The 11,135-nt window shown below is 60.8% G+C and overlaps 1 protein-coding gene across 1 annotated transcript in view; it reads right to left on the bottom strand.

The window, feature by feature from the left end:
- Positions 1 to 10,709, bottom strand: part of mfhas1 (multifunctional ROCO family signaling regulator 1) — a 28,698-nt gene extending 17,989 nt beyond the window's left edge. The window contains exon 1 of the mRNA XM_079257120.1: positions 7,590 to 10,709. Coding sequence (XP_079113246.1) covers positions 7,590 to 10,512 — 2,923 coding nt within the window. The 5' untranslated portion in view covers positions 10,513 to 10,709. The remainder of the gene's footprint in view (positions 1 to 7,589) is intronic.
- Positions 10,710 to 11,135: the final 426 nt, after the last annotated feature.

Genomic DNA, 11,135 nt, shown 5'->3' on the forward strand with positions numbered 1-11,135 from the left:
CTCCCCGTCCCAGTAACCAAGCTGAACGTTGTCCCTCCCCGTCCCAGTAACCAAGCTGAGCGTTGTCCCTCCCCGTCCCAGTAACCAAGCTGAACGCTGTCCCTCCCCGTCCCAGTAACCAAGCTGAACGCTGTCCCTCCCCGTCCCAGTAACCAAGCTGAACGTTGTCCCTCCCCGTCCCAGTAACCAAGCTGAGCGTTGTCCCTCCCCGTCCCAGTAACCAAGCTGAACGTTGTCCCTCCCCGTCCCAGTAACCAAGCTGAACGTTGTCCCTCCCCGTCCCAGTAACCAAGCTGAGCGTTGTCCCTCCCCGTCCCAGTAACCAAGCTGAACGCTGTCCCTCCCCGTCCCAGTAACCAAGCTGAACGCTGTCCCTCCCCGTCCCAGTAACCAAGCTGAACGTTGTCCCTCCCCGTCCCAGTAACCAAGCTGAACGTTGTCCCTCCCCGTCCCAGTAACCAAGCTGAACGTTGTCCCTCCCCGTCCCAGTAACCAAGCTGAACGCTGTCCCTCCCCGTCCCAGTAACCAAGCTGAACGTTGTCCCTCCCCGTCCCAGTAACCAAGCTGAACGTTGTCCCTCCCCGTCCCAGTAACCAAGCTGAGCGTTGTCCCTCCCCGTCCCAGTAACCAAGCTGAACGCTGTCCCTCCCCGTCCCAGTAACCAAGCTGAGCGTTGTCCCTCCCCGTCCCAGTAACCAAGCTGAGCGTTGTCCCTCCCCGTCCCAGTAACCAAGCTGAGCGTTGTCCCTCCCCGTCCCAGTAACCAAGCTGAACGTCGTCCCTCCCCGTCCCAGTAACCAAGCTGAGCGTCGTCCCTCCCCGTCCCAGTAACCAAGCTGAGCGTCGTCCCTCCCCGTCCCAGTAACCAAGCTGAACGTTGTCCCTCCCCGTCCCAGTAACCAAGCTGAACGTTGTCCCTCCCCGTCCCAGTAACCAAGCTGAACGCTGTCCCTCCCCGTCCCAGTAACCAAGCTGAACGTTGTCCCTCCCCGTCCCAGTAACCAAGCTGAACGTTGTCCCTCCCCGTCCCAGTAACCAAGCTGAGCGTTGTCCCTCCCCGTCCCAGTAACCAAGCTGAACGTCGTCCCTCCCCGTCCCAGCAACCAAGCTGAGCGTTGTCCCTCCCCGTCCCAGTAACCAAGCTGAGCGTTGTCCCTCCCCGTCCCAGTAACCAAGCTGAACGCTGTCCCTCCCCGTCCCAGTAACCAAGCTGAACGCTGTCCCTCCCCGTCCCAGTAACCAAGCTGAACGCTGTCCCTCCCCGTCCCAGTAACCAAGCTGAACGTTGTCCCTCCCCGTCCCAGTAACCAAGCTGAGCGTTGTCCCTCCCCGTCCCAGTAACCAAGCTGAGCGTTGTCCCTCCCCGTCCCAGTAACCAAGCTGAGCGTTGTCCCTCCCCGTCCCAGTAACCAAGCTGAACGTTGTCCCTCCCCGTCCCAGTAACCAAGCTGAACGTTGTCCCTCCCCGTCCCAGTAACCAAGCTGAGCGTTGTCCCTCCCCGTCCCAGTAACCAAGCTGAACGTTGTCCCTCCCCGTCCCAGTAACCAAGCTGAACGTTGTCCCTCCCCGTCCCAGTAACCAAGCTGAACGTTGTCCCTCCCCGTCCCAGTAACCAAGCTGAACGTTGTCCCTCCCCGTCCCAGTAACCAAGCTGAACGTTGTCCCTCCCCGTCCCAGTAACCAAGCTGAGCGTTGTCCCTCCCCGTCCCAGTAACCAAGCTGAACGCTGTCCCTCCCCGTCCCAGTAACCAAGCTGAGCGTTGTCCCTCCCCGTCCCAGTAACCAAGCTGAACGCTGTCCCTCCCCGTCCCAGTAACCAAGCTGAACGTTGTCCCTCCCCGTCCCAGTAACCAAGCTGAGCGTTGTCCCTCCCCGTCCCAGTAACCAAGCTGAGCGTTGTCCCTCCCCGTCCCAGTAACCAAGCTGAGCGTTGTCCCTCCCCGTCCCAGTAACCAAGCTGAGCGTTGTCCCTCCCCGTCCCAGTAACCAAGCTGAACGTTGTCCCTCCCCGTCCCAGTAACCAAGCTGAACGTTGTCCCTCCCCGTCCCAGTAACCAAGCTGAGCGTTGTCCCTCCCCGTCCCAGTAACCAAGCTGAACGTTGTCCCTCCCCGTCCCAGTAACCAAGCTGAACGCTGTCCCTCCCCGTCCCAGTAACCAAGGTGAACGTTGTCCCTCCCCGTCCCAGTAACCAAGCTGAACGTTGTCCCTCCCCGTCCCAGTAACCAAGCTGAACGTTGTCCCTCCCCGTCCCAGTAACCAAGCTGAACGCTGTCCCTCCCCGTCCCAGTAACCAAGCTGAACGTTGTCCCTCCCCGTCCCAGTAACCAAGCTGAACGTTGTCCCTCCCCGTCCCAGCAACCAAGCTGAGCGTTGTCCCTCCCCGTCCCAGTAACCAAGCTGAGCGTTGTCCCTCCCCGTCCCAGTAACCAAGCTGAGCGTTGTCCCTCCCCGTCCCAGTAACCAAGCTGAACGTTGTCCCTCCCCGTCCCAGTAACCAAGCTGAGCGTTGTCCCTCCCCGTCCCAGTAACCAAGCTGAGCGTTGTCCCTCCCCGTCCCAGTAACCAAGCTGAGCGTTGTCCCTCCCCGTCCCAGTAACCAAGCTGAACGCTGTCCCTCCCCGTCCCAGTAACCAAGCTGAGCGTTGTCCCTCCCCGTCCCAGTAACCAAGCTGAGCGTTGTCCCTCCCCGTCCCAGTAACCAAGCTGAGCGTTGTCCCTCCCCGTCCCAGTAACCAAGCTGAACGTTGTCCCTCCCCGTCCCAGTAACCAAGCTGAACGCTGTCCCTCCCCGTCCCAGTAACCAAGCTGAACGTTGTCCCTCCCCGTCCCAGTAACCAAGCTGAGCGTTGTCCCTCCCCGTCCCAGTAACCAAGCTGAACGCTGTCCCTCCCCGTCCCAGTAACCAAGCTGAACGCTGTCCCTCCCCGTCCCAGTAACCAAGCTGAGCGTTGTCCCTCCCCGTCCCAGTAACCAAGCTGAACGCTGTCCCTCCCCGTCCCAGTAACCAAGCTGAGCGTTGTCCCTCCCCGTCCCAGTAACCAAGCTGAACGCTGTCCCTCCCCGTCCCAGTAACCAAGCTGAGCGTTGTCCCTCCCCGTCCCAGTAACCAAGCTGAGCGTTGTCCCTCCCCGTCCCAGTAACCAAGCTGAACGCTGTCCCTCCCCGTCCCAGTAACCAAGCTGAGCGTTGTCCCTCCCCGTCCCAGTAACCAAGCTGAGCGTTGTCCCTCCCCGTCCCAGTAACCAAGCTGAGCGTTGTCCCTCCCCGTCCCAGTAACCAAGCTGAGCGTTGTCCCTCCCCGTCCCAGTAACCAAGCTGAACGTTGTCCCTCCCCGTCCCAGTAACCAAGCTGAGCGTTGTCCCTCCCCGTCCCAGTAACCAAGCTGAACGTTGTCCCTCCCCGTCCCAGTAACCAAGCTGAACGCTGTCCCTCCCCGTCCCAGTAACCAAGCTGAACGCTGTCCCTCCCCGTCCCAGTAACCAAGCTGAGCGTTGTCCCTCCCCGTCCCAGTAACCAAGCTGAGCGTTGTCCCTCCCCGTCCCAGTAACCAAGCTGAACGCTGTCCCTCCCCGTCCCAGTAACCAAGCTGAGCGTTGTCCCTCCCCGTCCCAGTAACCAAGCTGAGCGTTGTCCCTCCCCGTCCCAGTAACCAAGCTGAACGTTGTCCCTCCCCGTCCCAGTAACCAAGCTGAGCGTTGTCCCTCCCCGTCCCAGTAACCAAGCTGAGCGTTGTCCCTCCCCGTCCCAGTAACCAAGCTGAGCGTTGTCCCTCCCCGTCCCAGTAACCAAGCTGAGCGTTGTCCCTCCCCGTCCCAGTAACCAAGCTGAGCGTTGTCCCTCCCCGTCCCAGTAACCAAGCTGAACGTCGTCCCTCCCCGTCCCAGTAACCAAGCTGAACGTTGTCCCTCCCCGTCCCAGTAACCAAGCTGAACGTTGTCCCTCCCCGTCCCAGTAACCAAGCTGAACGTTGTCCCTCCCCGTCCCAGTAACCAAGCTGAACGTTGTCCCTCCCCGTCCCAGTAACCAAGCTGAACGCTGTCCCTCCCCGTCCCAGTAACCAAGCTGAACGTTGTCCCTCCCCGTCCCAGTAACCAAGCTGAGCGCTGTCCCTCCCCGTCCCAGTAACCAAGCTGAACGGTGTCCCTCCCCGTCCCAGTAACCAAGCTGAACGGTGTCCCTCCCCGTCCCAGTAACCAAGCTGAACGCTGTCCCTCCCCGTCCCAGTAACCAAGCTGAGCGTTGTCCCTCCCCGTCCCAGTAACCAAGCTGAGCGCTGTCCCTCCCCGTCCCAGTAACCAAGCTGAGCGTTGTCCCTCCCCGTCCCAGTAACCAAGCTGAACGTTGTCCCTCCCCGTCCCAGTAACCAAGCTGAGCGTTGTCCCTCCCCGTCCCAGTAACCAAGCTGAGCGTTGTCCCTCCCCGTCCCAGTAACCAAGCTGAGCGTTGTCCCTCCCCGTCCCAGTAACCAAGCTGAGCGCTGTCCCTCCCCGTCCAAGTAACCAAGCTGAGCGTTGTCCCTCCCCGTCCCAGTAACCAAGCTGAACGTTGTCCCTCCCCGTCCCAGTAACCAAGCTGAGCGTTGTCCCTCCCCGTCCCAGTAACCAAGCTGAACGTTGTCCCTCCCCGTCCCAGTAACCAAGCTGAGCGTTGTCCCTCCCCGTCCCAGTAACCAAGCTGAGCGTTGTCCCTCCCCGTCCCAGTAACCAAGCTGAGCGTTGTCCCTCCCCGTCCCAGTAACCAAGCTGAACGCTGTCCCTCCCCGTCCCAGTAACCAAGCTGAACGCTGTCCCTCCCCGTCCCAGTAACCAAGCTGAACGCTGTCCCTCCCCGTCCCAGTAACCAAGCTGAACGTTGTCCCTCCCCGTCCCAGTAACCAAGCTGAGCGTTGTCCCTCCCCGTCCCAGTAACCAAGCTGAGCGTTGTCCCTCCCCGTCCCAGTAACCAAGCTGAACGCTGTCCCTCCCCGTCCCAGTAACCAAGCTGAACGTTGTCCCTCCCCGTCCCAGTAACCAAGCTGAACGCTGTCCCTCCCCGTCCCAGTAACCAAGCTGAGCGTTGTCCCTCCCCGTCCCAGTAACCAAGCTGAACGTTGTCCCTCCCCGTCCCAGTAACCAAGCTGAGCGTTGTCCCTCCCCGTCCCAGTAACCAAGCTGAACGCTGTCCCTCCCCGTCCCAGTAACCAAGCTGAGCGTTGTCCCTCCCCGTCCCAGTAACCAAGCTGAGCGTTGTCCCTCCCCGTCCCAGTAACCAAGCTGAGCGTTGTCCCTCCCCGTCCCAGTAACCAAGCTGAGCGTTGTCCCTCCCCGTCCCAGTAACCAAGCTGAACGTCGTCCCTCCCCGTCCCAGTAACCAAGCTGAACGTTGTCCCTCCCCGTCCCAGTAACCAAGCTGAACGTTGTCCCTCCCCGTCCCAGTAACCAAGCTGAACGTCGTCCCTCCCCGTCCCAGTAACCAAGCTGAGCGTTGTCCCTCCCCGTCCCAGTAACCAAGCTGAGCGTTGTCCCTCCCCGTCCCAGTAACCAAGCTGAGCGTTGTCCCTCCCCGTCCCAGTAACCAAGCTGAACGCTGTCCCTCCCCGTCCCAGTAACCAAGCTGAACGTTGTCCCTCCCCGTCCCAGTAACCAAGCTGAGCGTCGTCCCTCCCCGTCCCAGTAACCAAGCTGAACGCTGTCCCTCCCCGTCCCAGTAACCAAGCTGAACGTTGTCCCTCCCCGTCCCAGTAACCAAGCTGAGCGTCGTCCCTCCCCGTCCCAGTAACCAAGCTGAGCGTCGTCCCTCCCCGTCCCAGTAACCAAGCTGAGCGTTGTCCCTCCCCGTCCCAGTAACCAAGCTGAGCGTTGTCCCTCCCCGTCCCAGTAACCAAGCTGAACGTCGTCCCTCCCCGTCCCAGTAACCAAGCTGAACGCTGTCCCTCCCCGTCCCAGTAACCAAGCTGAACGTTGTCCCACAAACAGCCGAGTTAAACGTTGTGATTTATCCATTAAACAGATTTTTATTATTCCCATGAAAAGATATTTTATCTGCTTGAAGCTGTTTCTGAAAAACCAAAGTTAAAAATTGAGCAAATGCGTTGGAGTCTTTCGTCGGACCAGAGTTCCTGGCCGGTCCTGCCTGAGACAGCAGCAGGTCCAGCCGTCCTCTCCGGCGTCTCTGCAGACGATAATCCGTCGCTCTGACTCGGGATCAACTCAACCTCTTCTATTTCTGTGTCCGTCTAATTTGGGACCAACAGAGTCGCAGTGAAGCTGGACGGCGGTTTAACTGTCAGCTGATCTGCAGGACGCCAGAAACCGCCAGAACCAGAAACTGGCCTGAACCTCCATCTGAGCCCGTTCATCCAGAATCCGGTTAGGTCCCGGTTCCATCTGGAGTCAGAACTCTGAAACTGGACCTTTAGGAGTTCACACAGAACAAACGAGACTCTCTGAGACGGAAAGGAAGTTAAACATGACGGTGCGTTTGAGGACCCAACGAAAGCAGGAAACCCAGAAACCCGTGTGGGTTCTGTCTGCTCACAGAGACTGTTGGGTCTCTGAGGTTCTGATCCGCATCAAGCTGCTGCCAGAAAGATCCATAGCAGGTGAGAAGGTCCGCTCAGAGGAGCCGATAAACAGCCGAAGGACCTGCCTGGTTACCGTTACAGAGTCTGGACCGGGACCAGCAGTCCACCGAGTCTGGACCGGGACCGCCAGTCCACCGAGTCTGGACCGGGACCGCCAGTCCACCGAGTCTGGACCGGGACCGCCAGTCCACCGAGTCTGGACCGGGACCGCCAGTCCACCGAGTCTGGATCGGGACATCTGTAATAGAGAACTGGTCCAGACCAGGACCGGACCAGTTCTGTACCAGAGATCTGGTCCAGACCAGGACCGGACCAGTTCTGTACCAGAGATCTGGTCCAGACCAGGACCGGACCAGTTCTGTACCAGAGATCTGGTCCAGACATGGACCAGCTGCTGGGACCCCCCCCGGTTCCTCCCGTCACATGACCCATCAGCCCAGCATCCAGGCGGCCCAGAACAGAAACCAGGTCAGGGATTATCCAGGTCCCTGAGGGCGGGAGGGGGGGGGGGTCGCCTGCTGCCCCCCTCCCCCCCAGGCTTTGTTCTGACTCTGGGTGTGGCTGAGAGGAAACACACTTTCAGCTGTTCGCCCCCCCCCACCCCCCCAGCTGGATTATTAGGCAACATCATCGTCACGAGATGTTTTACCGACACGAAGACGAAGTTTTTACTCGTTTTAAAGGCGATAAATATGAATAAATGAAAGCCTGCTGGCTGGGACAGACAGTTGGGTCTCTGTGGGTCCGAGCGGCACCGAGTTTCTAGTTTCTGACTGAAACTAAACCTGGTTTGTCTGCAGGAATCTAACTGCTAAAACATCCGACAGCAGATCATTTAGCCGCTAAAATGTCGGGAAACTGGACCGAACATCTTGAAAGGACCTGACAGAGTGAAACAGCAAACCACCATGCCCCCCAGCCCCCGCCCCCAGCCCCCCCCCCCAGCAGCCCCGCCCAGCTCCCCCCCCCCCCAGCAGCCCCCCCCCAGCCCCCCCCCCCCCAGCAGCCCCCCAGCAACTTACCCGGGAAGGCGTGCGGGCTGGGCGCCCCCCTCTTCAGGCACTTGGAGCAGAGGATGTGGACGGAGTAGTGCAGGCCGGGCCACTCCTGCAGCAGCGCGTTCAGCTCCTCCACCAGCGGCGTGACGGCCTGCCACGCCGTCCACATGTTGTGCAGCGAGGCGTGGCTGGTGATGGACAGGGTGTCCTCCTGCAGCGTCCCGCCAGACGGCCGGTGGCTGATCACCACCGGGACCTTCCCCCGGTAGGCCAGGATCTGATCCCGGCTGTCCGACCGCTGGACCACGTGGCCGTTGATCTGCACGCTGAAGCGCGTGAAGAGGCCGGGGGGGAACAGGAAGGGGAAGCTGTACTGGACGTGGAGCTGCTCCACGGAGAACTGGGGGCTGGCCGAGGCCCCCGCGCTGCCGCCGGCCGAGGCCCCCGCGCTGCTGACGTAGCTGGGGAACTTGTACCAGACCGTGGCGCCGTTCAGGGGCTTGCTGCGGGGTTTGTTGATGCAGTAGCAGACCCCCATCTTCTCCAGGAGCTCCATGATGAGGTGCAGGTCCTGCTGGGTCTGGATGAGCGGCCTCAGCAGCAGCCGGATCACGTTGGAGGGCAGCAGGCCGTGCTGGAGGAAGTCCTCCACGTGGTGCTGCAGGTGGGTGACCCCCAGGTTCTCGCCCTTCTCGTCTTCCACAGCCAGACTGACCCGCCCCTTGTCCCCCCGCTCCCCCTCGGACAGCAGCCGGTCCAGCAGCGTGGACTCGTCCCTCTGGAAGAAGACATTCAGGATTGCAATGAAGCGTGGAAGGTTGTGGAAAACGTACTCCTTCAGGGTCAAACTGTCCTCAAAGTAGAGCAGCTTCCCGCTCTCGTGCAGGTAGGACAAGACGCTCTGCAGCCGGTCCTCGGTGAGTCCCGCCTGGAGGCCCAGCCGGGCCGAGTTCCACCACGACAGCCACAGGTCTTTGGACTTGAAGTGCAGCTCCTCCAGCATCTGCCAGGACCTGGGCAGCACGCGCTGGAGGTTGGGGAAGATGTCCCGGTGGTCCGCCACGGACATGAGCTTGTCCTGCAGCCGGCGGACGTTCCTCTGCGCCTCGGTGCAGCTGACGCTCAGGACGGGGGACAGGACCTGCAGCCGGTGGTTCAGCAGGTACTGCAGCTGGCCCTTCCGCCGCCGCAGGTTGCGGTCGCTGACGCCGTAGAAGAGCACGTGAGGGCTGGAGCTGCGGACGCTGAAGCCCTGCTCCAAGGCGTGGTCCACCTGCTGAGCCAGGCTCCTCAGGATCTGGGTGTCCCTCTTCTCCTGCAGCCCGATCTGCCGGTGGATGTCCAGAGTCTTCTCCTCCAGCTCTGCCTCCGAACACAGGTCCGCGTGGGTGCCCACCAGGCACACCACGGCGTGGGGGACCTTGGCACACAGCAGGTGGAGGTAGTAGCCCACATGGGTGTAGAAGTTCCTGGGCGAGTATGTTTTGAGATTGAGGACGAGGACATAGAGAGCGCCGGGGGAGAGGAAGAAGGGTGTGATGAGGTCGTAGTTTTGGTTCCCTGACAGATCGAAGACCAGGAAGGAGAGGTGGCGATCGGCGTCCGCCACCCAGCTGGTGACCTCGATCCCTCTGCCCGCCTGGACGTCCCGCTCGGCGCCCACCAAGCTCTGCCTCAGCCAGGTCTTCCCAGCGTCCTTCATCCCCATCAGGACCAGTTTGAGGCGCGGCTTGACGGCGTGCTGCGACTGCGCCAGCTCCTTCTGGTACAGGGCGATGTAGGGGATGCCCTTCATACACACCTCGTAGGGCGGCTGGATGAGCGGGTTGTCCTTCACCTTCCAGATATTCACCTTAGACAGTTTCCCAAACTGGTCTGGAAGAATGGCGATCTGGTTACCCTGTAAGACCAGTTCCTCCAGCTTCTCCAGCTCCACGATGGAGTCGGGCAGGCGTGTGATGCTGTTGTTGTCCAGCCAGAGGTTGACCAGCTTCACCAGCTGGCCGATCTCCTCTGGAACGTGAGTCAGCTGGTTCCTGCTCAGGTACAGCTCCTCCAGGCCTGCCATGCTCAGGAGAACCTGGGGGAAGATCTGGAACTGGTTGGAGGACAGGTTGATCATTTTCAGCCTCTGCAGGCGGCTGAAGGACGGCGGCAGCGCCGTCAGGTGGTTCCCGTCCAGCATCAGGCTCTCCAGGTTCTGCAGGTGGCAGAAGGAGTCCGGTAAGGAGGACATGTGAAGGCTGCTGAGCCACAGGATCTTGGTGGACTTCAGCCTCATGATGTCGGCCGGTAACACCTCAAACTTGTTCCCGGACAGGTCCAGCTCCTCCAGCTCCTTCAGGGCCAGGATCTCAGGGGGGAACTGGTTGAGCTTGTTGTGGTCTGCGTCCAGCGTGCGCAGGCTGAGGAGGCTGGAGAAGGACCTGGGGAGGCCGTGCAGGTCGTTGAAGCTGATGTCCAGCTCCTCCAGAGCCTGCAGCAGGCCGATCTGAGCCGGCAGGGTCTGGACTTTGTTGTGGCTGATGCACAGCTTCTTCAGCCCCCCCAGCTGGCCCACGCCTTCAGGCAGGCCTCTCAGGCAGTTGTGGCTCATGTCCAGCTCCAGCAGCTGGCCCAGCTCGAACACCCCCCTGGGAACGGAGCTGAACTTGTTCCTGCGGAGGACCAGGACGCGCAGGTTCCTGAGGCTGGAGCCCAGGCCGTCCGGCAGCTCCTGCAGGCAGTTGTTCCCCAGGTTCAGCGCCTCCACCTGGGCGGCGTCCTCCGGCAGGAGGACCTGGCTGCTGGAGGAGCAGAGGGTGAGGAGGCGCAGGTCGCTCCGCAGCTTCCTGGAGCGCAGCGCGGCATCCCTCCACAGCCTGGCCGTCTTCACCTGCTTCTCCTTGTCCTCCATGGCGCCGCAGCCCGACCCCCCCTCCGGCCTGTTTTCACTCTGGGTTCTCATGGAGGGGGCAGCCTGGTGGACGGAGTCCGAATCAACCAAACCCCCTCAGAGAGGAGAGAAGAGTCAGTGCGAGTCGGGAAACAACGAGGCGCGTCGACGGGAAGGAGAGGAGTGTCCGCGGAGGCATCTCCTCCTCCTGCGCCGCTACTGATCCGGGTTTCTGGCCGAACCGGAGTCCCGGAGCCGCCGCGGCTGTCGGCTCGGCTCGGCGGACCGCATCGCCTCCAGAACCGGTCCGGGTCTCTCTGGGTCAGTCCGAACCGTCGAGTCTTCCTGGAAGCAGGAGGTGGAAGTGAAGCAGCAGGAAGACTGCGCCAGATCTCCCGGTGCTCCTCCTCCTCCTCCTCCTGCTGCTGCTGGGGGAGGGAGGAGGAAGAGGGAGAGTCTTCCTCCTCACGTGCTTCAACCTGCTTTACGTCACACAGCAATATGAACAGAAAATAATCAGAATAAAAACCGTCATGAGTAAAAATAATTTCCTGCTTTTAACGGGACAGACTGGGAGTGGTTTTCACCTTCATCCTCATCCTCACCATCCTCATCCTCATCCTCACCATAATCCTCACCATCCTCATCCTCACCATAATTATCACCATCCTCATCCTCACCATAATTATCACCAT

The sequence above is a fragment of the Telmatherina bonti genome (assembly GCF_933228915.1).
Source record: "Telmatherina bonti genome assembly, chromosome: 17".
Lineage (NCBI taxonomy): Eukaryota > Metazoa > Chordata > Actinopteri > Atheriniformes > Telmatherinidae > Telmatherina > Telmatherina bonti.